This window comes from Sturnira hondurensis, unplaced genomic scaffold (genome assembly GCF_014824575.4).
Source record: "Sturnira hondurensis isolate 20B ecotype Veracruz unplaced genomic scaffold, ASM1482457v3 Scaffold0019216, whole genome shotgun sequence".
Taxonomy (NCBI): domain Eukaryota; kingdom Metazoa; phylum Chordata; class Mammalia; order Chiroptera; family Phyllostomidae; genus Sturnira; species Sturnira hondurensis.
Genome location: NW_028091847.1, coordinates 2369787 through 2396321, shown reverse-complemented (window position 1 = coordinate 2396321; position 26535 = coordinate 2369787). Strand labels below are relative to the sequence as shown.

The 26535-nt window shown below is 44.5% G+C and overlaps 1 protein-coding gene across 4 annotated transcripts in view; it reads left to right on the top strand.

Moving 5' to 3' along the window:
* YEATS2 (YEATS domain containing 2) overlaps positions 1–25737 on the top strand; it is an 87408-nt gene extending 61671 nt beyond the window's left edge. For 2 of the 4 annotated variants that reach the window (XM_037070966.1, XM_037070967.1), the window contains exons 18-31: positions 617–795; positions 1835–1993; positions 6048–6224; positions 7825–8008; positions 13876–14004; positions 14513–14611; positions 15431–15533; positions 16388–16461; positions 17496–17575; positions 18284–18485; positions 20006–20232; positions 21034–21108; positions 21926–21999; positions 24001–25737. In XM_037070966.1, coding sequence (XP_036926861.1) covers positions 617–795; positions 1835–1993; positions 6048–6224; positions 7825–8008; positions 13876–14004; positions 14513–14611; positions 15431–15533; positions 16388–16461; positions 17496–17575; positions 18284–18485; positions 20006–20232; positions 21034–21108; positions 21926–21999; positions 24001–24109 — 1871 coding nt within the window. In that variant the 3' untranslated portion in view covers positions 24110–25737. The remainder of the gene's footprint in view (positions 1–616; positions 796–1834; positions 1994–6047; positions 6225–7824; positions 8009–13875; positions 14005–14512; positions 14612–15430; positions 15534–16387; positions 16462–17495; positions 17576–18283; positions 18486–20005; positions 20233–21033; positions 21109–21925; positions 22000–24000) is intronic. The other 2 variants (XM_037070968.1, XM_037070969.1) reach the window with 1 other exon arrangement.
* Positions 25738–26535: the final 798 nt, after the last annotated feature.

Genomic DNA, 26535 nt, shown 5'->3' with positions numbered 1-26535 from the left:
ATCAAGAAGTTAAATATGTAAGAAAAGGATAGTGTAAGTATTCCAGAACTCATCAGAGAGCTATTTGGATCTTAGTTGATGTATGTCACCAAAAGGGAAATAAAAAGGGTCCCAAATCTCTAAAGTGGAATTTGAAGAACAAAAAATAATGAGACCCTGGAGTCATCACAAATACAAGGAAAGTCTTAATTTTTCCCGGCAGTGAGGGGGGACCGAAAAGGGAGAGCGCTGTAAAATTACCCTAAATTCCAGCAGTTTCACTAAATTGAATCAGACACCAAAAGGTTTGGAGGCATGTCTGTGCTTTAATCAACACTGAAATGTTGCTTAAAACCAACACTGGGTTAGAAAGTGTCACCACGGCTGAGTCAGAACAGTTGTCAAAGATAAGTTCTGCACTGTCCTCAGAGCCGAACTTGCCAGCTGTCATTCGGGTGAAAGTAAATAGATGTCAGTCTTCAGCTCCAGGGAGTTCTTGCTCTTGTCAGAGAACGGAAGAGAGAAATAGGAAAGGAAAGGGATTGTGCTGTAAAGGAGGTCTCTGTGGGCTCACCTGTTTCTCTGCTAAGCTTCCTGCAACTGTTCATGATGTTGTTGCCAATCGTTGTGTTCGCAGACCTGCAGTCCGGCTCAGCTGCCAGTGGAGGAGGCGGTGCAGGAGGAGCCAGTGGTGGCAGTGGAGGCGGCAGCGGTGCAGGGGGAGGAGGAACAGGGGGCGCCCAGAGCCCTGCTGGGCCCGGAGGGATAGCTCAGCACTTGACTTACACGTCCTACATCCTCAAGCAAACCCCTCAGGTCTGGTCTTCGTGACTGGTGTCTATTTCATTGTTTCATTTGTTAACTGCCTTTAATTGTAGTGGATTTACCATTACTGATCTGGGATCAGGAGTCAAATACTGACATTTTAGCCATGTTATAAATCTATATTATTTTGGGTTTGTTTTATTTTGAGAGAAGAAGTAGAGATTTAGAAAGACTTAAGTAACTTATCAAAGGCCTATCTGCTAAGCCAGTAGTTACCTTTGGATTTAAACCGAGGTCTTTCTGAGTCAAAGAAAGATTTTTCACTATGCTGATGCTGCCCAAGTCATTAATACTGTTTATTACCTATGCTGAGGTAATAAATAGTATTAATGTACAGTTGAGCCCTGGCTGGTGTGGCTCAATGGATTGAACGCTGGCCTGCAAACCAAAGGGTTGCCGGTTCAATTCCCAGTCAGGGCACATGCCTGGGTTGCAGGCCAAATCCCCATTGGGCCATGCCCGAGAGGCAACCACACATTGATCTTTCTCTTCCTTTCTTTCTCTCTCCTTTTCTCTCTAAAAATAAATAAATAAATAAAACATATTCAAAAAAGACTTAAAAAATGTACAGTTGAGTATTTTCTCTCAGAAAGAAGAAACCAAAGAGATACTATGAGGCTGTAGTATTTGGAGTTCTTTTGGATTCAAGATTAGGAAAAGGTTTCCACCCTCTTTGCCTTGCCACCAAAGTCTTGTCTCTCCTCTAAAGAAAGTAGTGAATTTTTGGTTCCAAACATTTTTAATTGAAGAGGACGAGTAGTAATCAGTCAGAGTGATTAAATCTAGCTTTGGGGACTTGGTTGCAAAACTCGAGTTTCTAACACCTGCTCCATAACTACTTTGCAGAGGTTGAGAAATGGGGAGAACTGTTGGTTCTGACACTGGACACCATTCTTTTCGGGTCTTCTGACTGAGCTTCAGAACAAGAGGAACATTGTAGCTTGTAACATGGGACCTTGTGATTTTAAGGTTCAGAGCAAGTTATTTGAATTCAAAAATTACTGATTAGGGCTTTATTTTTCTAACTTAGGGTACATTTTTAGTTGGCCAGCCATCACCCCAGACATCTGGAAAGCAGCTGACCACTGGGTCAGTGGTCCAAGGAGCACTGGGAGTCGGCACATCTTCTGCACAAGGACAACAGACACTGAAAGTCATCTCTGGACAAAAAACCGCTTTGTTTACCCAGGTAAGCACACGTGCACAGAGAGATGAACAAATATATGGTGATTGTGGCATTCACATATTTACAGCTCTCTACAAAAAGAAATTAAGGTTACATAAGAAAATGAACAATAGTCCTGGCTGGTGTGGCTCAGTGGATTGAGCACTGACCTGTGAACCAAGGGGTCACTGGTTCGATTCCCAGTCAGGGCACGTGCCTGGGATGCAGTAGGGGGTACAAGGGGCAACCATACATTGATGGTGGTCTTTTCCCTCTCTCTTTCCCTCCCTTTTCTTCTGTCTAGAAATAAATACATAAAATCTTTTTTTAAAAAATGAACAATAAAATAGTATAGAAAAATAAGAATAAACTCTTGAGATTTAGGAAAACATAAGTAGAATGAGAAGATAAAAGCCAAAGTGTTATTTAGTATGCAAATAGTAATGTCCTATATAGTTAATAAATTTGCCAAAGCAAAACAATTAGTATGCTTAGTTATAAAGTTCATACTATTAGGGAGAGAGAAGGAAAAAATTTTCTTGACACTTCATTCTAAAATTTCTCTGGAAGGACTTTATATACGAGATTCTGAATAGCGTAGTAGGTAATTTTAGCCACAAATAAGTAAATGCTATACGGAGTTTGGTACATGTTTCTATAGCATTGTTTTAGTATAAGCCAAATAATAATGACAGGGAATTTTAACTGTGTGAGAAATACCATAATCGTCTGAATCTATAGCTAGATCTCAAAAACTTAATGAAGCAAGGATGTAGACAGCATGATACCAATTATCAGTAAACAGTGCATTTGTTTTAAGATTTTATTTATTTTTAGAGAGAAGAGGGGAAGGGAGAGAAACATCAAAGAGTTGCCCCCTGAATATGTCCCAGCTAGGGACCAAACCCACAACCCAGGCAAGTACCCTGACTGGGAATCAAACTGGTGACCTTTTGCTTTACAGGATTACCCCCAACCAACTGAGCCACACCAATCAGGGCCAACAGTGCATTTTCTGTGACTATAGAAACTAACAGTTCTCAAAGCATAGAATAGATACTGCATGTTTGTCAAATAATTTTTCTGCTGAGATGATCATATACTGTTTTTCATTTTGGTTTGTTAATATGTTGAGTTATATTAATTTCTCAAATGTTAAACCAACCTTGCATTCCTGGGGTAAACCCCATTTGGTTGTGATATATTATCCTTTTTTGTAACATACTGAGTTTAAGTTGAAAAATTAATTAGAACTTTTGTAAGGGATATTGGCCAGTAGTTTTCCTTGTAGTTCTGGTATCAGGGTAATGCCAGCCTCATAAAATCAGTTGGAAACTTCCCTCTTTGGTTTTTTGGGAAGAGTTTATATAGAGTTGGTATTATTTCTTCCTTACCTGTTTAGTTTACAACAGTGAAGCCTTAATGGCCTGGAGTTTTCCTAATTGGGGACATTTTTGACTCTGATTTCAATGTATTTAATAGATATAGGACTATTCAGTTTCTTTTTTCTTGAGATAGATTTTGTAGTTATATCTTTAAAGGAATTTGTCCATTTCATCTGTCAAATATATTGGCGTAAAGATGTTCATAATTGTCCCTCATTATCTTTTTAATGTCTATAGAATCTTTAGTGATGTTCCTTTTTTTTTAAGATTTTAATTCTTTATTTTTAGGGAGAGAGGAAGGAAGGGAGAAAGGGAGAGAAACATAGATTGGTTGTCTCTCTCACACTCCCAACTGAGGACCTGGCCCCCAACCCAGGCATGTGCCCTGACAGGGAATCGAATAGGCGACCTCTTGGGTCACCGACTGCCACTCAATCCACTGAGCTACACCAGCCAGGGCCCTTTTTTAATTCTTGATTTTGGTAATTATGTGTCTTTTCTTTTTTTTTTTTTCTTGATCAGTCTACCTAGAGGTTTATCCTTTTTACTGATCTCTTCCAATCACCAGCATTTGGTTTCCTTGAGTACTGGTTTCCTTTTGGTCAGATGCTCTTAACTATTTCAAACACATATGAGGCCCCAATATTTTTAGGCAGATCTTTAAAACCTTAGCTGATTTATTCTTACCTGTTATGCTGCAGCCAGTGCGGTTACTTTCTCTTTGTTCTGCCACAGCTGAGACAATTACTGTTGCCTTTTATTAAGGTATAATTTACATAGATTAATGCACAGATTGTGAACATACTGCTCAGTTAGTTTTAACAAATGTATATTCTCATGAAGCCACTACCCCAATCAAAAGAGAGAATGTTACCTTTCCAGTTTTTTCTATCACCATTTTTCTTTTTCTGTCATCATAGATTAGCTTTTGTCTGTTCTTACAGTTCACATCAGTAAAATTATGTAGTGTGTACTGGGTTATGTCTAGCTTCTGTTGTTCAACATAATGCTTTTGAGATTTAGCCATATGTATATCAGTTGTTTATTTTTTATTCTTGAGTAGTATTTTGTTGCATGACTTTATTTTCCTATCGGTGGACATTTGGATTATTTCCAGTTTTTGACTTATGGGTGATACTGCTATGAACATTCTTGTGTAGATCATTTTATATAGTAAAGTAGCTAGGTCATAGGCTAAGTATAAGGAATTTCATAAGAAACTGACACAGTTTTGCAAGTGGTTCTATCATTTCACTCCTTCATAATGTGGTAGAGTTCCACCTGTTCTTCCTCCTCACCGCCACGAAAGGTCGTTGTTCTTTTTAATTTTACTCATTTTGTGGAGTGTGAAGTAATATCTAATTGTGGTTTTAATTTGCCTAAGACTCCAATGCAAATTATGCCATGGCTACTACTCCTGGATTCTTCAGTTACTAGCTCTGTGACCCTGGTAAAGTCACCAAGCTTAATCTTTACGTCTTTAAAATGGGATTAAAATCTACCCTGTAAAGTTTGTGAAAAGATTAAATGACATAAGCTATATAAAAGTGCTTTCTGCCATTCCTGGCACATAGTATGCCCTCAGAGACTGATAAATGATAATGCATGTGGGGCACATGAATTTTGGGCACAAAGCAATCATTTAGACCAGGGGTCAGCAAACTATACCCAAACCTTCCTATTTTTGTAAATAACATTTTATTCCCTAGCTGATGTGGCTCAGTGGATTGAGTGCCAACCTGTGAACCAAAAGGTCTCCAGTTCGATTCCCTGTCAGAGCTCATGCCTGGATTGCAGGCCAGGTCCCCAGTTGGGTGTGTGTGAGAGACAGCCAGTCAGTGTATCTCTTATGCATTGATGTTTCTCTCCCTCCCTCCCCTTGGTCTAAAAATAAATAAAAATCTCAAGTAACATTTTATTTCCACACAGCCACTCTCACTTAATGCTACAGCTCCGAATTGAGAAGTTGCGGCAAAGATTGTACGGCCCAACAAGCTTAATCATGCCATTTACATGAAAAGTTGGCTGAACCTTAGCTTAAACTACTCAAACTATAATTTGTTAAATGATTCTCCAGTATGAAATGCTAATCCTGTGCTAGCCTAGAGTACCATAAACTTACTCCTTTAAATCTGGCCCCCCTGGTTCAGTTTTCATGTTTAAAGATTGTATCTAAGAGCACTTTGCCCTGACTGGTGGGGCTCAGTGGATTGAAGGTCAGACTGCTAAGCAATGGGTCGCTGGTTTGAGTGAGTCCCAGTCAGGGCACTTGCCTGAGTTGTGAGCCAGGTCCCCAGTGTGGGGTGCGTGGGAGGCAACCACACATTGATGTTTCTCTCCCCTCTTTCTCCTTTCCTTCCCCTCTCTTTAAAAACAAATAAAATCTTTTTTTTTAAAAAAGACTACTTTGGACACAGTTATTTTGGCAACCAATGGTCTGGCATTTTTTAAGACACTGCTGCCAAACAGGGGCTTGCGATTACATTTATTGACTCATTCTACATTAGGGTTAAAGGTAAAAGGTCATAAATTTGAGAATTTTTTGGAAAGGGGCACAAACACTCTATATAGTTTTGATTAGCAAGAGTTTCTTGGATAGGCTGTAATTCTAGGGGCATGTGTAAGTAAGGAATAAATTGTGCCTGCTACTACCCAAGGCAACATTATTACTTCAACCCATTTTGTTTCTGCAGGCAGCCCCTGGAGGACAGGCATCTCTAATGAAAATATCTGATGGTACACTGAAGTCTGTGCCAGCCACCTCACAGCTCTCAAAACCCGGAACCACGGTGCTGAGAGTCGCAGGAGGAGTGATCACAGCGGCCACTTCTCCAGCGGTGGCCGTGTCAGCAAATGGTCCTGCACAGCAGGTGAGAATCACCGTGACAGGAGAAAATCATCATGAAACATAAAAGTTGTAAAAACATAAGTAAGTCATTCAGCAGGCACACTAGTGGACCATACGGCTCTCTTTTAAAATGAAAATGTAATTTCCATACCCTAAAATTCACCATTTTAAAGGGTACAGTTTAGTGATTATATTATGTTCTCAAAGTTGTGCAACCGTTGCCATCTAATTCTAGAATTTTTTTATCATTCTGGGAAAAAGTGATCTGCACCCTGTAGTGGTCAGCAGACATTTGGGTTGTTCGTACCTTTTGACTACAATGAGTAATACTGCCGTGAACGGTCTTGTCCGTGTTTTTGTGTAATCATCTGTTTTCATTTCTCTTGGCTGTATACTTAGTACAAGGATTGCTAGGTCATCTAGTAACTGTGTTGAACACTTTGAGGAACTGCCAGGCTGTTTTCTCAAACTGCTGCACCAATTTAGATTCTTACCAGCAATGTATGAAGATTCCATTTTTTCCGTTTCTTTGCTGATACTCATTTTTGTCCATTTTTTAAAACTATAGCTATTCTAGCCCTGGCTGGCATAGCTCAGTGGATTGAGCGCAGGCCTGCGAACCAAAGGATCGCGGTTCAATTCCCAGTCGGGGCACATGCCAGGGTTGCACGCCAGTTCCCAGCGGGGGACGCATGAGAGGCAACCATACATTGATGTCTCTCTCCCTCTCTCCTTTCCTTTCCCTCTAAAGATAAATAAATAAAATATTTTAAAAATAAATAAATAAAAATAAACTGCTCATTTCTTTAAAAAAAAAAAACTACAGCCATTCTAGTTGATACGACCTGTTAGTTCATTGTGGTTTTACTTTGCCTTTTCCCATAGCTAATGAAGATACTGAGTATCTTTTTCTTTAAGAGTTGTGTGTTTTTGGAGAAATGTTTATTCAGATCCTTTGCCCATTGTTTAGTTGGGTTATTTATTGTCTTTTCATTATTGATTTGGATAAATGATGTGACATAGCCACAAAACTGAGTATTAGCTGTGAAAGGGAAGGAATGAAGGAGCCCTGATAGATGCTACAGCACATTCTCTCCTGGAGCTCGTTCCACTCTCTGCCCTCCCCGGCCCTGAATGGGAACGGTTGCTTTCCTCTCATTTGACGTGTGACGGTGCCCTGCACCTCTGCTTAGTAGCCTCTGTGTAGCCTTTGTCCGCCTCTTTCTTGGAGGCTTTTATCTCCGGGCCGTGTAGTAGATGTTTGTGGAATGGATGTGGCAAGCTTTAAAGCATTATAGGGAGTTTTTAATAAAGCTCATTTTAATCTAGTTTTACATTCTGAGAGTATATCCTACTTTTTTGGTGTTGAAGTACCCTTTTTTAAAGGGAGGTAACCCAATGCTACTGCCTCATTTAAAAATTTTCTGGCCCATAAAATCTAAAAGTGTAGTATCCACCAAACTAAAGAAGCAGTCATTTTAAATGGCATGACATTTAATAGGCAGGTAGTAACAGCTAGTATATAATATTTATGAAGTGTGCTACACTGCAGTCCCTGTTCTCTGTAAGTTGCACTCTGCTTTCTTGTCAATCTTTGTTATTTCCGTCCTGTGCATGTGCAGTCGGAAGGAACAGCTCCCAGTTCATCGTCAGCTGTGGGCTCTGTAATGAAAACTTCTGGGCAGCAGCCAGTGTGTGTGGGCCAGGCCACCGTGGGGACCTGCAAGGCTGCTGCTCCCTCTGTCATTGGTGCCACGTCCCTTGTGTCCACACCAAACCCGGTCTCTGGAAAAGCTACAGTATCAGGTCAGTTGTGTTGTAAAAATATTTCTATCTCCCTTCTTTGTGCTAGAATATTTGGAAGGTCTTAAAGGTTTTATTTATTTTTAGAGAGAGGGGAAGGGAGGGAGGAACAGAAGGAGGGAAACATCAATGTGTGGTTGCCTCTCACATGGCCCCCACTGGGGGACCTGGCCTGCCACCTGTCCATGTGCCCTGACTAGGAATCGAACTGGTGACCCTTTGATTAGCAGCCTGCACTCAATCCACTGGGCTACACCAGCTAGGGCCTTAAACAATATTTTTATATTAAGTTATTAAAAATAATTCAACATTTTCCAGGTAGCTGCTTTTTAGATAAATTCTTATTTAAAAATCTATGTATAAACTTCTAAGTCTGAGATGGTTTTGTAGATTGAGTAATAAGATTTATTTTTTCTTGAATAGTAATTCTTAAGTGATACAATAAAACCTCAGCCTCTTGGAGCTCCATTGGGTATTTTAGCTGTTTTCAATTAACTTTGTGGAAAGCTGAGGGTTCACTCTCCTTAAAGTACCAGTAGCTTTTCTAAAATCAGTTTTAAATGGAATTCATTATAAAATATATGTCTCTCTGCTTTCACAAAGCATGTAAAATATCAATTAGCCTAGTTGACTCCAAGTCATGATTCTTAACATTAGTTATCTTGGTCAGTATTAAGGTGACATGCTTGAGGTCTGACAAGATGAATGGTATGTTTTTGACACTAAGGGACCCCAGAAAAGTGTGCCTTTCACTTCATTGGGTAATGCATAGAGCCCAAATCCAAATTGCCTTAATTAAAATAACTTACCTTAGCCCTGGCTGATGTGGCTCAGTGGATTGGGTGCCGGCCTGTGAACCAAAGGGTTGCTGGTTCTATTCCCAGTCAGGACACATGCCTGGGTTGCAGGCCATGTCCCCAATAGGGGCGCTCAAGAGACAACCACACACTGGTGTTTCTCTCCTTCTCTTTCTCCCCCTCCTTCCCCTCTCTAAAAATAAAATAAACAAAATATTTTAAAAGACAAAAAATAGAATAACTTGCTTTAGTTGCCTGATAATAATACCTACCTCATCAAGTTGAGAGGATTATAAAGTTGAGAGGATTGAATGATTTAATAAATGTATATTAATGTATGTCCAATATGTAGCCACTTTATAAATAATTGCTACTATTATCATTTTCAGTGCCCTCATTGTTGTTAGTCCACCTTCTTTTATCTGCAATTCTAAAATCCTAAAAACTGTGAAAACCAAAGGTTTTTTTCTCCATAATGAATTTTAAAGTGAAATCTGGCCTCCATTGATAGGCTGTTTATACTACCTAATAGCAATGTCGGTATTTTGCAAAGAAATATTAATGTATTTGATCGCAAATGCTAGATACCAGGGGCTGATATAATACACAGCATTGCTTCTCAAATTTAAGAGATTACTTTTGTTTTTCTATAATTCAATATGGACAGATACATTTTTTAAAGACTTCATTTACTTTTAGAGAGAGAGTAAAGACTTCAGAGAGAGACATCAACATGCAAGAGAAACAACGATAAGTTGCCTTTTGCACGCCCCCAACCAGGGGCCTGACCCGCAGCCCAGTCACATGCCCTGATCAGAAATTGAACCGGTGACCTTCTGCTTTGTGGGATGACGTCCAAACCACTGAGCCATACCAGTCAGGGTCAAATACTTCTATAAAATATAATAAAAATTACCCTGGCTGGTGGGGCTAAATCTTTAAAAAATATATATAATAAAAATGTCACAACAATGTCAAACTGTTACAGAAGTTTCTGAACACTCTTAATTTCTATAATAATGTGACAGATTAATGTCTTACTGTAGAATGGTAACAGTGTACCAAGTGACACTGATAAACAGACAAAAATGAACATCACTGAGCTATATATCTTCACACAAACATACATAAATACACAACTTAGTACCTTTTAGTAACAGATTGAGGCAGGTGTTATTCTTATTGTTGTGGCTGTCGTCACCACGTTCCGTACAGGACTCAAAGGAAGCCCCTCTATCTCATTTGCTTTGGGGCAGTTAGGGACCAAAAGATTAAGGACAGTCTGTTTTTCTGGGACTGACTTCCACCCCCTGGTTAAAATAGATCAAGCTCTATCTAGTATACGGAGTGCTTTTCTCACTAACCGAGTGTTTGGAGGCACTGAGTCAGGACTGGAGAGGAGATAAAGGGAGTTACTGTCATAAGAAATGAATGCCCTCCTCTTCTGACATTTTAACATGCAGTAAATGAACTCTCCCTGCTTTAAGTTCTGGATTTGTAATATGGTGCAATGACACTCTCTGAATATTTTTTAAATATGTTATTGATTATGCCATTATAGTTGTCCCATTTCCCCCCACTTCATTCCCCTCCACCCTGCACATCCCCTCCCCCACCATTCCCCCCCTTTAGTTTATGTCCATGTGTCACAAGTTCTTTAGATTCTGTATTTCCCATACTATTCTTGCCCTCCCCCCATCTATTTTCTACCTTCCATCTATGCTACTTACTCCCTGTACCTTCTCCCCCCTTCTCCTCCTCCCACTCCCCTGTTGCTAACCCTCCATGTGTTCTTCATTTCTATGGTTCCATTCCTGATCTAGCTGTCCTCTTAATTTGCTTTTGTTTTAGGTGTGGTTGTTAATAACTGTGAGTTTGCTGTCCTTTCATTGTTAATATTTTTCATCTTCTTTTTCTTAGATAAGTCCCTTTAACATTTCATGTAATAAGGGCTTGGTGATGATGAACTCCTTGAACTTGACCTTATCTGAGAAGCACTTTATCTGTCCTTCCATTCTAAATGAAAGCTTTGCTGGATAGAGCAATCTTGGCTGTAGGTCTTCGGATTTCATGAGTTATAGAAGAGTCAAAGTATTTTCAGCTGACTGATAGTTTCTTAATTCAAGTTTGTGTGTGTTATAAACCACTTTGAACAAGGCCAGTCACCATGGCGACTGGAGCAGAGGGAGCAAGCGAACGAGCACTAAGAGACGAAGCCAGAGTGGGGAAGGGGGTCCCAGATCACTCAGAGCCTGGTAGGCCATTCGGAGAACTTTGACTTTACTCCAGGGGAAGCCACGGGAGGGTTTTAAGTGGAAAAGTAACATGGTCTGTCTTACCTTCTAACGAGATCACTGGCTGCAGTCTTTAGACTAAACTTTGGGGCACAGGGTGGAAGCAGGGAGCGGACCAAGAAGTAGACACTAAGAAAGAAAATCTGATGATGTGTTAGGGAGTCCCAGGGACACCAGATTAAAAGGAGTTCCAGGCAAAAAACAACAACAAAAAATAGTGGGAAGGAAATTATCCAAGAAATGAAACAATTTATCCCAGAATGGAAGGGCATGAACTTCCAGGGTCAGATGTCTCAGTGCCCAGCACAGTGAGTGAAAGAAGGCTCTTACGGAGGCACAGTTTGTTCATGAAATCACACCACCAGGGACAAAGAGAAGATCTTAAAAGCTGTCAGAGATACGAAGTTCAGAAATTACATTCTCACTGGGCTCTGCAGTGGCAATGTTGGGAGTTATAATACAGCTTTTCAAAATTCTGGGGGAAAATTACTTTTAGTTTAGAATTCTGTAGTCAGCCAGGTCATTACTCAGTGTGAAAACTGACATATTTTCTGACAGGCAAGGTTGCACGTCTATTTCCTATGCGCCCTGTCTCAAGACATCACTAAAACCCACGTTTACCAAAGGGAGGACTGGTAGACCAACCTAGAGGGAAGGCAGAGGGGGCTCCCAGGGCAACGGCAGAGGGTATCCCGGGGAGGAGAGCTTTGCTGCAGGCCTAGAGAGCAGCAGTCCAAATTGGAGCAGGTCAGAGAGCTTCAGGAAGGGTATCTCTTACAAAAGCGGGCGCTGTCAGTTACTTAGGAGATTTGACTAGGCAGAGAATTGTATTAAGGGTGGTTTATAACCTTCTTGAAGGATATGGGAAGACTTAGTAAGATGTGAAAAGAGAACTAAGCAAATGAAAAGGAGGAAACTATTAAGCCCAGAAAATAAAATGGAATCATAGTATTATATTTTTAGATCAATAGAGAACCACAAATATTGGAGTATTAGGAAAGAAAGGGTGTAATTGCCTTAGAATTATCTATCCTAGTAGTATGTAAAATCAAAATGCTACATCATAATGAATCAAGGCCTACAATGTATACATTCTTTTTAAAAATAAAAGAAAGGACCAAAAGGGGTAAAAGTGGGTGCTACTGAGGAAATAGATGAGGCTGGGGGGGTGCAGCGGAGGGCAGCTATTTTTAGTAGTAAGCCTTCTAGCACTTGTTACTGTTCAGCTGATAAGCATGTCATATTATTATAAAAATATGATACATTAAGTCATTGCATTACTCTCTGGGGGCACATCTCAGGAAATACTTACAACAACTGATTCAACACTAATCTATCGCAAAGAAAAATTTCTTGTTTATTTACAGCTTTGTTCTAGAAAGTATTTAAGATGATTCCATTCCTTGAAGGAACTGCTTTCCAGAGTCGTAAAGTATCTTTAGCCACTGATCTGTGTTGTTTCTTATGTGTTCTCTCACGGTAAAGCCCTTTGTCTTATCTTTTTTTTTTTTTTTTTTTTTTTTTTGTGGGCACTCTGAATGGCTGGGCTAGTTCTGTAATAGGAAAAGGGAATATGGAAATGACCTTTATTTTTATTTTTAAACATTTATTTACTTATTTTTAGACAGATTGGGGAGGTGGAAAGAGGAGAGCAATATCAATGTGTGGTTGCCTCTCACACATCCCCACTGGGATCCTGCCCTGCAACCCAGGCATGTGCCCTGACTGGGAATCTAACCGGCAAACTTTTGGTTTGCAGGCTGGTGCTCAATCCACTGAGCCACACCAGCCAGGGCTGGAAATGACTCTAAAGGAAAGTGGGAGCCCTGGCTGGTGTGGCTTAGTGGGTTGAGTGCTGGCCTGCAAAAGAAGAGGTTGCTGGTTCGATTCCCAGTCAGGGCACATACCTGGGTTATAGACCAGTCCCAGTTAGGGGCATACAAGAGGACTGATCAATGTTTCTCTCCGTCTCTTTCTCCCTTCCTTCCCCTCTATCTAAAAAATAAAATCTTTTAAAAAATAAAAATTAAAAAATAAAGGAAAGTGGGAGAGGATGATCCTTTCTAAAATGGTAAGTTGAAGATATCTGATGTCTGAAAAGTAGAGGTTGCACAGAGACAGGAAATTATAAAGTCTAGTGAGTGGAGAGGTCGGAGTACCGGGTACATTGGGTGGCAGGAAGGAGATGCAGCTCAGTTGGGACCAGATTAAAACGGCCTCTGAATGCTCTGAAACCGACTTTGGGAACATTCTCTAGGCAGTAAGGAATCAGAGAAGATTTTTATGTAGGAAAATGGCAGTTATCCTAATCAAAGTACAGAATTTTATATCCAAGTTTATGCATGTTACAGCTGTATACAAAACAAATGGTCATAGATGGTGGGAGGGGGTACAGGGCAGAGGAGAACAAAGGGGAGAAAAAGATGGGACAACTCTAATAGCATAATCAATAAAATATGTTGTTTAGAAAAAAAACAAATCTGGAAAAGAAATACTCAATACTGCTTGTCTCTGCAGTAGAACTTTGGGTGGTTATTTCTCTTTTCTGCTTTTCCAAAAATTTCTGTATTTTTGATTGTGGAATAAAAATAAATCATCATCACATCATTGTTTCATTGTGAAATCTGCCACATTGCCTCATGCTTCCAGCTCTTTGTTTATTGAAAAGGTAAATGTCCTAAGAACGTCCTCTTGTGAGAAAATATAAATGCTAAAGAGGGCAGGTACTTTGAGGATGCATCTGATCTTCAGCTTGGCCCTGTCTTCCAACTTATTTTAGGATTGTTAAAGATTCATTCCAGTCAGTCCAGTCCCCAGCAGGCTGTGCTGACGATCCCCAGCCAGCTCAAACCACTCAGTGTAAATGCATCTGGAGGTGTACAGACCATACTGATGCCTGTGAATAAGGGTAAGCCCTTCACTGTGGGCCTGTTGTGGGGTGTTGTCTCCAGGTCTGTCTTGGGAGGAAGTCCATATTCTGTTAGCTGGTGACTGCTCCCCCCTTATATAGTCTGCCCTTTGGCCATCACTGGCACCTTGAACTCGGGAGCAACAGCTATAGGACTGACAGTAAAACACAAATGACTCATTGGCGTCTGATGGCTTCCCATTTGTAAAGTTGAATAGAGGGGGGATAATTTAAGCATTTATGAAGATTCAGGTTAATTAGATTTTAATTTTCTTAGTTCAGTGACAAGCTCCCATTTCCACAGCTGATGGAAAATAGTTACCCTAGTAACTAATGGTAAACAGTCCACCTTGTCAAAGATCACCGTTAAAAAGAACCTTACCATTTCTGTGGTACTGTGAATGTTTTTGTGCCATTAGCCTAAAATGGGGCCATCCTCATTAAAATAATTTCTATATTTTGCATATTTTTCCCTTTCTTTCTTTTTCTCCTTTTTTGTGTCTGCTAGTGGTTCAGTCATTTTCTGCCAACAAATCACCTACCATTCTGCCGGTAGCCGCCCCGGCTCCAGTTGTCTCCAGCTCTGCGCCAACACCTGTTACCAAAGGTACGTAGTTTCTCGCAGTAGATTTGCCTTTAGGTTTTATGCAACACTTGAGTGTAATGAGTCCCTTGAATTTTCAGCATCTGTGAATGAGCCACCTCAAAATGCGTACTGTATATAGTAGACTTGACATTGAGGGCAACATAGCAATGTAGCAATTTTTCTGCCCCCCAAGGACTTAAAATCGTGTTGAAGTGGATAGTAAGCATTGATAAATGCAGGATAAGTGATCTGGAAAGTAAATGTGGGGATATTTCTCTCTTTTTTAAGATTTTATTTATTTTTAGAGAGGGGAAGGATGGGAGATGGAGAAGGAGAGAAACATCAACATGTGGTTGCCTCTTGCATAGCCCCTGACCCCACCCCCAGGCGTGTGCCATGACTGGGGATCAGACTGGCGACCCTTTGGTGCACCCGTCAGCGCTCAATCCACTGAGCCGCACCAGCCAGGGAAATGCTGGAGTATTTCAGTCTAGGAGGTCTGATCAGAGTTGGGGGTAGAGGGGGCAGGACTGTGTGTGGGACGTGGACAGGAACCTGGACTTTAAAAGAAGGAAGCATTTTTAGCTGTGGAGAGGCCACGGCCATGCCAGATTAGGGCAACAGCAGAGCAAGGACCCACAAGACCCAAGCTAACAGCTCTCCTTTTGTCTGCTGGCTCTGTGCTGGTAGGCGCCATCTCGGTCTCCTGGCTGCGCCCCCACAGCAGCTGTGTGGCGGTTTCCTCACTGGGTTTCCACGGAAGGACTTTTGTTTCTGCCTGCACGTGTCCTTCCATCATTAAACCCTGACAGCACTCTCTTTTTTGCTCTTCCCTTGTAGTGAAGACTGAACCAGAAACTCCTGGACCAAGCTGTCTCTCACAGGAGGGTCAGACAGCAGTGAAAACAGAAGAAAGTTCTGAGCTGGGAAACTATGTTATTAAGTAATTATTTCAGCCCTTTCTGAGGGGGGGTGTATTTTGGGTGTTTCTCTGAAACTTTGAAAAAGCCATGCCTGTGACAGTTGAGCATGCACAGTTGTGTATGTGTAGTATTGGGACCTTGGCTGGGTGGAGACCTGTCCGTGTGCAGTGGGCAAGCATTGCCACGTGATGTACAGTGCAGAGTCTTCACTTTACACATTGACGTGACCGGAGGCAGCACTCGATTTGTTGCTTCAGAAGCCTCGGGTGGAATTACACATCACGTCTCCCTCCGGTGAGCTTGCCGGCATATACTCACTTTGCTCGTGATGTGTACACTCAGGTGTGTACACATTTTGTGTCCAAGCACCCACGTAATTGCCTAAACAGCTGCCTTTCCGTGGGCCATACACTCTCATTGCTTCTTCTAAAAATACTTCCCAAGATTTTCTAGTCTGTAGATTGGGAGCCCGCCTCAGACCACATATGTTGCTGTATCTCACACTGCTGGGGACTGTAGAAATTCAGCCCCTTTCACGTGACGGGTTGAACAGTGCAACTTGTACAGTGGATGTTCTGCTGTGGCAATCACAGCACAAAAAGATTGTGTTCCTATTTATAAACACAAGTAAAATGTTTGGTGTTTGCATAACTTGCCATTTCTAGGGCCTTGTCTATTTATTTAGTCTTGATGTTTCCTGCATAAGGCTAGAATGATCTTCTTTTATAAAGAAAGCTATCTGTGGAAGGAAAACCCGTCAGTGTAATGCATTTCCTCAGAAAGGGGGACGGATACATAAATTTATGTGTATATGTGGCCAGAAACTATTACATGTATTTACGACCTTAATTTTCTTTTCTTTTGTCCTTCTCAGGATCGACCATTTGGAGACCATCCAGCAACTCCTGACGGCGGTGGTGAAGAAGATCCCATTGATCACCACGAAGAGTAAGACAATTAGACTAAATATATGGATGCGTTTTTTTTTTAAAGCTGTGAACTGCTTGGGATATTGAGTCTACTGACTTAGAGCATATGTGTTGTTGATGAATATCGCTGTAGTAGTTTTCTTACAAGGTGTTAGCTGCACCTGTAGGTCATTTGCAGAGTTTTAAAATTCACAGTACCTTGGTCACTCAGTCTTGAACTGTCTTTTGCTCAAGTCTTGAACCTCCAGCAGGGAAGTCTGCTGTGTCACTGCCATTGTTAGCTAGACTGAATAATGGCTTCTCAGCACAGTTGCCCTGACCGAGCCCCCACTGAGGGGCAGACAGCCTGTGGATCCTCGGGTGTGTGCTCTTGGGCAAGATCTCCGCGAATGTTCAGAGGGAAGGGGTGAAGAATGTCCTGTTATGTCACGGTCATGTGCGTGTGACCGTGGTAGGCCAAGTACAGACTGCCTTGCTGATTTTCTTCCAACAGTAGTAACAAGGAGATTGTCTTTTTTGTTGTTGTTAAACTTTGAGGTGCATTTTGTAGTTCATAGCAAACTTTCAGCAACGTTCTCCTACCCCAGCAGGAAAAAACATTCAAAAAATCTTTAAAAATATAAATTTAGGTCAAAATAGAGTATTAGAGCTGGAAAGCAGTTCAGAAACCATCTTTCCCAACAGTCTCATTCTGCCATGAGAAAACTGAAGCCCAGGGAGGTATATGTGGCGTTCCCAGAGACCACTGAGGCAATTGCAGGCTGGAGCTGGATCGTAGGCCTCCCAGCTCCTGGGGGACGGCCATGTCCACTCACTTGAACAGTTTCATGCCAGCACATGGCCTTTTTCTACTAGATGGGCCAGTTTCCCAAGGGAGCGTGGTGGTTCTCAGTGCACACAAATGAGATGCCTTGTCTTTAAGAAGCATCTGAACTTGCCCAGTAAGGAACGTACTCAATAAAGAAGTCTGAAGAAACTTCTGGACATGCCCACAGCAAATAAGATTTCAGTTGCATTATAGCCTCATTCAGTTTGCCGGACATGTGCTTCTAGGTGAAGACGCCAGCTGTTTCTCCGCCAAGTCTCTGGAGCAGTACTGCGGCTGGAACATCGGGAAGCGGAGGGCTGCCGAGGTGAGAACCCCTGCCCGCCCAGCTGATGCCCGGCTGATGCCCGGCCCACCGCCAGGGGCCAGGCCTGCAGGGGAAAGAGCCAAAGCACACGTGCATCCTGGCAGCTTCTGTGAACCTCGTCATGTGGAACGCAGATAAAATGGGGAGCGTATTTTGTTAACTATTTGATAGGTTTTTTCCCTTGGTTAAAGAGCTTGTTTTTCAGAGACTTGTTGCTAGCCTTTGAAAACTGTCTACTTGCTTTTCTTGCATTGGTAAACATTTTTACGAATTTTTAAATGAACGTCAATATATTAAAATTAAGTCATATGTTATATTGAGTATCTACAGTGTGGCAGCTACTGTGCCAGACAGTGGGGTGGCGGGGAAAGAGCATGTACAGAGGCATGGGAGCTGGGGGGCGGTCGGCATGCCGGCTTTGGGGACGGGTGGGAGGGGAGAGAAAGTGGGAGGGGAGAGAAAGTGGGAGGTCATAGGTTGGGACCGGGTGGAAACCCTTACAGGCCAAAGCTAGGAGGTCCATTTTGTTCTATAAACATTAGGTAAAAGTTCTTTTCTTTTTTTTTAAAGTGGAGAAATAACACAGGCTTATTTTTCTTAGAAAAAAATGATTCTAACAAGATAGTAGGGTGATTTTTGATTAAATGATTTGTTTGAACATGTTGCTAAGCTGAAAATTTTGATAAAGGCTCAAAAATTCTTTTTAAGTGGCAAAGAGCAATGACAATGAGAAAAGTCTTACAAGAAATACTAGAGAAGAACCCAAGATTTCACCACCTGGCACCCCTTAAAACCAAGCACATTGCTCACTGGTGTCGCTGCCATGGCTACACCCCTCCTGACCCTGAGAGCCTGAGGAGTGACGGGGACTCTATCGAGGACGTGCTGACCCAGATCGACAGTGAGCCAGGTAAGCTGTTGGTGGACCTCACTGAGCATCACTAGCAACCCGAGGGGCTTGGCATGGCACACAGCCTCCTCTCTTCAGCCCCAGTAGGCGTGGGGCACAGGGCCCTTTGCTCTCCTCTGACCACGCGTCCCTTCCCACATGCCTCGCACTGGTAGAGTCCCTGCAGAACTGTTTGTGCCCGAGGGTCCCAAGTGCTGTGCTCCAGCCAGGAATGTGCTGGCCCAGGTCATACAGCAGGTGCACACCGTTGGTCAGGAGACCCCGCCTCCATGCCTTATCTTCTTGGCAGACTTTGTTAATCCCCCTCCTGCTTTCCAGGTGGGAGTGACTTCTCATTCCTTGTGACCTTATAGCCCCTCTCCGGCAAGTCTGTCCCGCCTCACTGAATCTGGGACACTGTCTGACCCTTACTCGTTCTCCCAACCTAGCTAGGAGGTTCACAGCCCAATGTCAGAGGCACAGACATGAACAGCGTACAGTGCTGCAGATAAAAGGAGTCGTTTTGTGACGTGGACCCAAGCAGCTGTGTTATGTGATTGGGGTGGGGGAGCAGGAGATAATGGGGAGAATATTTTGAGTTTCACTTTAAAGAGGAGGAAGGATTGTTTTCTCCTCCAAATCCCATTTCTGCAGAAAAAGAGGAGTCCTACCTCCTAGTCTGAGGGAGCCTGGCGCACAGGGAATGGAGGGCGCCCTTCAGACCTTGCACATATCCCGTTTTCTCCGTGCAGCTTTCCTGAGAACCCCAGTGCTGGGGCCTCCTCCATTCTCTGGTCTCCAGCAGCACTTAGATCAGAGCCTGGGAGTTGTCGTGCTTCTGTATCTAAGCTCTTTGGGGAGCAGAGACAAACCGTGTTGATGACTCCCGTGCTCTCTCAGTGGAACGAATTCACTGCTGAGCACCAGTCAGTACAGCAGAAGCAGCCAGGGGCTCGCTGCTCTGCCACCGTCCTCCGGTTCTCCTGAGCCCACTCTGTAGCTGGTCTGGACCTCACCGGCTCGTCCAGAAAGTGAGACGGGCTTGCTGGAAGGTGTGTGGAGCCCCTGCTGGCTTTAAAGTTCTAATCTCTTCATTAGATTTTGTATAGATCAACTATTAAAGCCTGGATGCAGGGTATGCACTAAAATGTTAGTAGTACTTACCTCTGAGTAGTGAGAATATGGGTGATTTTCATTCACTGTGCATTTCTAAATTTTGCAGATTTAAAATAGGAAAACAAATCAGTCACTAATCTTTGAAGGGTAGGGCGATGGCCTCGTTTGGGCGGCATCAGTCGGAATTGTGTGCTGCTTTGTCTCAGACTGCAGTTACAGCACACCCAAGACACCTTCTCTGCCTGTCCACCTCATGAATTACGGTCCTCACAGTTACAGATCCATGGACTGTCAGAACTGGAAAGGTGGTCTGTGCCCTTGATACTTACCCCTGTTCTCTGGGTCTCAGACCGTGTCTTACAAAGATGGAAAGTCCTTTTCTTTTGTCACTACTGCTCTCATAAGACTGGTGACCTCTCATTTAGAGTGCCTGTCGTCATTGTCCTCGGCCGACAACCTCTGCCGGAAGCTGGAGGACCTCCAGCAGTTCCAGAAGAAGGAGCCGGAGAACGAAGAGGAGGTGGATATCCTCAACCTCTCAGAGCCAGTGCAGACAAACATCAAAAAAGAACAGGAGGAGAAGCAGGAAGAGATGAAACTGTACCTGCCACCAACACCAGGCTCAGAATTCATTGGTGACATCACCCAGAAGGTAGGGGCTGTGGCCTGTGCTGCTGCCAGATCACAGGTCAGGGCAATGTGCTCGGCCATGCGGCCGTGCAAACTGGCAGCTGACTCCCAGGGGGAGCGAATAGTTTGTTTCTGCCTGACCAGCTCGGGGTCTGTTTCCCATCCCAGGGCCCTTGGGTAAGAAATCAACTCACACGTGGAAAGGCTGCTTGTTGAACATGGAATTGAAGCAAAGGCAGCTAGATAGTTTTTTCATCTCCTTTATTCCAGTGTGCCTCAGTAAAAACCCCGTTCTCTCATGAGGCATGTCAGTATTTCCAAGTCACACTTCAGAGGGTAAGCTGCCCCTCGAGTTTTCACTGCTCCCAGGTGCCCTGTCTGGTGAGGATGTACCTCGCGGTACAGGGGAGAAGGGACCGCCCCTTCAAGGGAACTCGGCAGCTGTCCACCAGCTGCCACCCGCAGGTACTTAGGACCCAGAGTGGAAGGCAGTGTGTGTTTTCACTCACAGGAGGAAACGAAAGATGGGGCAGGGTGCACATTTCAAGTGTGTCTTGGTCACCTTTGCAAACAGGGCCTGGGTCTGATTCCAGGCATCCCAGTGTGCTGATCCCACTGTCGGAATTCATGGCTAATCCCCCTCATGTTCTCCCATGAAGGGAATTTGGGGGTAAATGCGGGGTTGTAATAACATTTTTAACCGTCACTCAGAAACAGGGAGAAATGGGATATCCAGTTCCAACCAGCCCTCTCTTTGGGTGCCTGTTGAGAGAGGTGGTTTTAATGTAGAAACGGGAACAAGTGCCGCCTCCTGCTTTTCCAGATCGGGATTGCCCTGCAGCCCGTGGCGCTTCACAAGAACGTGTACGCGTCGGTGGTGGAGGACATGATTTTGAAGGTGGGTGCCTGCCCGCAGCAGAGGAGACAGCCAGGGGGACAGTCTGGGTGCCAGGCTGTCTTGAGTAAGGGACAAGGATAGAAATAGAACAGACATGACAAGTTTTAAGATTTCTCATCTTATTGAGACTTAAGTTTAGTTTTCTCTTTTTTTTCTGATTTTTAAATGAACTAAAGTATGGTTCTTCCCAGTGTTAACCTCCAGTAAGAGTTTCTTTGCTGATACCACTCTAACGTTATATTTAGTGTTATTTCCCGAGCTTTTTAAGTAGCCTGAGGTGACAGTTGATGCTCTCATTGCTGCAGGAGGTGACAAGGCAGAGCCTTGGGTTTCTCTACCTGTCACAACAGCAACAGAGAAATAGCTACAACTGTCCCTTCCCTGGCGTGTCCCCTCGCACGGTAGAGCTGCCTCACAAACCACCTCACTTGCACTCCTTAAGGGTGTCTGATGAGCACGGCCCCAGTGCCGAAGCCTGCAAGTTTGAGCCCCAGGGCACATACAAGAAGCAGCCAATGAATGCGTAAATAAGTGGAACAATAAATCAGTGTCTGTCATTCTCAAATCAAAAAATTTTTTGAAAATTAAAAAAGTTTTGATTAATGAAAATTACTCCCAGTTTCTCAGAGGCATAGCTTCTGTCATTGTGGCATGTTATTCATGGTATGTGACTCGAACCTTTAAATTTTCCTTCAAGACTTTCGGTCCTGAGATGCACTTGTTTCCAAGGTGCAGGGGTTGGAGTGGGGTCAGATCCATCCCTTCTCGCCTGCAAGCAGATGGCTGTTTTTGACAGTGACAGCATGTTCTGTTGTAGGCCACAGAGCAGCTGGTGAGCGACGTGCTGAGACAAGCGCTGGCAGTCGGATACCAGGCGGCGCCCCACAACAGGTAGCTCGGTCTCTGTAGTGGGTGGGGGCAGGCTCACAGGTGTTTCCTGGCCATGGAGTGCTTGTCAGGTACTGCTCACTTTGGCCAGTCCAGCAGGAGTCAGAGGCGTCCGTGTGTGGATGTGCTCAGAGCCCACAGGCCGAGGGTGGGCTTGGCTGTGGCGAGGGAGCTGCTTGGCTGTGCGAGCTTGGCTGTGCCCAGCGCTTGGTGGTGTCCCCGTCACTGCTGCACAGGCACAGCTCAGCAGGGCTCTGCTAGGTTTCAGGGTCAAACAGATACCAGCTCTTTGCATTAAAGATGATGCCAGTGCCCATTACCTGTCCGACGTTAGGGCCAGGTGTCACACAGATTACCTAAGTTCTTTTCATCACAGACCTTATAGTCCCTGGTCGTCAGCAGCTGGGAGACGTGGCTTTGCGGTGGTCACATCTGGCTCTCCTAGCAAATGCAGGGTAGAGTCTGGCTTCACACTTGGGTGTCACTGCTATAAAACCCACAGGCTCACCACTGTCTTCGCTGCCTCTCTAGTTATCAACAGTGAGAACATTGATTCACTCTTTTTCCTGGACCCTGAAGAACAGCAGATAGGCAGGCCTGTGTCCATGTCCTGGCAGTCCTTTCGCAGGGGACAGACATTGCGTCCCACTGGGCATAAATGCTCCGTGCATTCACAATGCTGTAGCCGTGCCTGCAGGAGTGAAGAGGACTGCGTGAGAGGAATATTCGGTCCGACTTCAAAGGAATGTAATGCATCGAGCAGCGTAGAGGAGGCCTTTAAGAAAAAGGGACAGTGAGGCTCAGCTAGTTGGTGTGGTCCCGCAAACCGGAAGTTCCTTAGTTCGATTCCTGGTTAGGGCACATTCCTGGGTTGCAGGTCAGGGTGCTTAAAAGAGGCAGCTGATAGATGTTTCTGTCTCACATTATTGTTACTCTCCCTTTCTTTCTACATACCTTCCCCTCTCTATAAAAATAAATTAAATCTTTTTAAAAAGAAAAAGGAGGAGGAAACAGGAGTTCCAGTCAGCAATGCTGCTCATTGTGCCGCCTGAAATCAGGAGTGGGCTGAGTGCCAATCTGGAGATACGGAGGGACTGGGGTGCTTTATTTTTTAAGTATATTTTATTGATTATGCTATTAGAGTTGTCCCAATTTTTCCCCCTTTGCCCTCTCTCTGCCTGGTACCCCTCTTCCCTCCAGAAACTCCCTCATTAGTTCATGTCCATGGGTTGTACATATAAGATCTTTAGCTTCTCTCTTTCTTATACCATTCTTAACCTCCCTGTCTATTTTGTACCTACCAATTATGCTCCTTATTCCCTGTAACTTTTCCCCCAGTCTCCCCCTTCCCCACTGATAACTTTCCATGTGACCTCCATTTCCGTGATTCTGTTCCTATACTTAGTTGGCTTAGTTTGGTTTTTTTTTGGTTCAGTTATTGATAGTTGTGAGTTTGTTGTTACTTTACTGTTCATAGTTTTGATCTTCTTTTTCTTAAATGGGGACTTGGGTACTTTTGATGGGAACATTTGACAGCACACTTGGCCTGGCGTGACTTCATCTCCTTCTCACCGAGAGACGGGAGACATCCCAGAGTACTGTGGGTGCTGACGCAGCTCTCGGTCTGCTGAGACGGAATTACAGAAATACCATTGTTCTGTTACACTTCACTTTTTCTCAGTCCTCAGCATCTTTTTTTCTTAATTATTCAACCAACTTCTTAAAATCCATCTCACACTTGTGACTGGGGAGACAGCTCTGAGTCCTGAATCAGACTGACCAAAGAGGGCAGGCCAGATCTTCACCACACAAAGGATTAATAGGAGAGGAGAGGGAGAACACACCTGGCCACTCCTGTCCCCAGGTGGCCCTAAACCACATTTGTCACTCAACCGTATCCCCATGTGTCAGGGCCTGTGCAGGAGTTGGTCCTTTAGATGAATTGTTTAACTTACTAGATGCTAGAGAGAATCATACCTAACAGCCTTTGTTTTTTTGAACCAGGATTCCCAAAGAAATTACAGTGAGTAATATTCACCAGGCCATCTGCAACATTCCTTTCCTGGACTTCCTCACCAACAAACACATGGGGTTACTGAATGAAGATCAGTGAGTGGCAGGAACGTGCCCCTGGAAGAGCAGGATCTGGAGCTGTATCTGAAGCTTTAAACCGCAGTCTCTTCTGTTTGGAGCCAGGGGTGGTTTTCTGTGCCTCAGAGCACCCCAGCTGCCGGCCCGTTCATTGCCTCCACCTGACTCAGTGTGTCTACCAGAGTGTCCATTCCCAGGTCAGATGCCTTCAGGACAGAGTCTCCTGATTCCAGAGTGAAGCCATGGGTGCGTGCTCTGTCAGCTTGCATTTGTGCACTCTGTGCAGCGCCACAAGAGGCTCCTGAGCTGGGCCGGGCCATGTGTCTCAGGTTCCTCTCTCCTCGGGGTGTCTTCATGGGGACACCTTGGGCCCAAGCTTCCTTCTAGGAGGCAGAACATGAATCCGGCAGGCTAGAGACTTCACCCATGTCGGGGGCTGGGGTTGCAGGCAGCCCCCGCAGTTGCCCTGGTTACATCTGGAGAAGGACTAGGCTTCAGCCTGGGGTGGGTGGCCACGGTGTGGGGGTCTGTGCTCAGTCCACGTCCATCAGCGGCAGGACGTGGCAACGTGGGAAACACAGAGGCCTGGGCGGTTGCAGACGGAGCAGAATTCTTTGTTTGCAGAGCACAGGAGCGCTACTACAACCAGTCTTGGAGACAAGGGGCAGACAAGCGCAGGTCGGGGATGGTGGATCGCAGCCCTGGCCTGGAAAGGTCTGGCTACAAGCAGGAAGCATACTGTGTTCGTAGTAGACAACACCCACACACCCGGGCTCTCGGCAGACTGGTGTGAGCTCTGCGTGTGCCCGGCAGAGAGCTGGTCCTCACCGTTTGCGTGGGCTGCAGGGGCTTCTGCTGCTGGTCTGTGCTGAGCGACAGGGACCAGCTCCTGTGACAGGCCTGCTGGGATTGTCCTTGGGTCCGTGTCCTGTTCTTACCAAGTTTTTCACAAGAAGGAAGGGGTTTCAAAGAGAACAGTTGTGAGTGCCTTAAAGGGAGAGAGATTTCTGCTGAAGCCAAAAGACAGGGGGGTCTGCCCAGAGGCCGTGAGAAAAGACTGTCCACAGTGGGTGGAGAAGCGGAGAGGAGGAAGAGGAAGGTTAGGTGTCTACCTGGATGGTGTCTGGTTCCATTTAGAGAGACTCTGGCCCAGGCTTCCTAACAGTCTGTGGAAGGAAAGGGATTGATTTATTCTATCGGGAAGCTGCTCGGAGACCGTTTGAAGCCCGGGAGCATAAAGAAACTTACCCAGGCGACCGTTCGTTTTCACCAGTCCTGCAGATGTTTGTCAGGGAAAGAAGGCGGGGAGTGACAGGGTGAGAAGTCACCCTCTTGTTCCGCATCTGAGGGTTTCAGGTGTAGGAGGGAGTCTTTTGGGTGAGGCAAGGGCAGGTCTCTGTGGGAACGCCCGGGCAAGGGCCCAGTGCACAGACCCATCTGGCCGTGGGCGTGGGTGGTGACGGCTCTGCGGGCGGAGGGTTTCATCCAGATGGAACAGGCATCCTCCAGGGGTGGAGGCCTAGAGAAATTATCTTTTTGCAAAAGAAATATTAAATGAATTAATCTCTATTTGTGTTAGTGTTTTAACTGTACTTGTATCATATTGTGTAACAAAAATATCTACAATAAATCTTTTAGTATTTGTGATGGGTTTTCTTAGTTTGAAGTGCTACATACACTTTGGGGGGTTCTTCTTACATTAGGTCGGAAAGCCAGAATGGGGTAAAGAGACAGGTACTTATGTGTTGAAGTCTTCCTCTTCTTCCCAAAAAGAACTTGAGGCTGTGCAAGAAAAGGGGAACAGTTTCGTAGAAGTCTGAAAATTTGGGGAAGATGCATGTTGACCTTGGACATTCTGATGTGTCGGCTTGGGGTAAAGGAAAACAACGCCGAGCCAAGGCCAAGAGGGAAGAGCAGCTCCTGGGTGGCAGGCTCACTGGTTTGTCTGGTGGGGTGGAGTTGACCCACACCTGTGTCCTGAAGAAGTTACTCCTGCAACAGTCCCACTGCAACCATCTGCCATCATAATGGCTAAAAAGATTGGCAAAAACGCCAGAACGTTTGTGAGAATGAGGACTTTCTGTATCCACCCTCAGGAAGAAACTAAAGGCTTCGAAAGCGCCCCCTCCTCGGCAGGAGGCATTGCGAAACGCAGGGGGCACAGCTTTCTTGGCACCCGACTTTGTGTCAACCCGCAGGGAGGAGAACCGCCTGGACGAAGGAGAGTGGGGGCTCAGCTCCCTCCCTGAATGGTGTCTCTGCCCCAGGTTTGACAGGAGCCACAGAGCAGGCAAACATTCATGCCCCAGGCAGCACCTTAACTGGGGCCTCCCTCTCACTGCAGGGGGGAGCTGGGCCAGCAGGGTCGGCTGCCCAAAGGTCGCCCCACCTGCCCAGCACAGGCTGCAGGGCTGCCTGCCAGCCGGTCCAGGCTTTCTCAAAAACTTT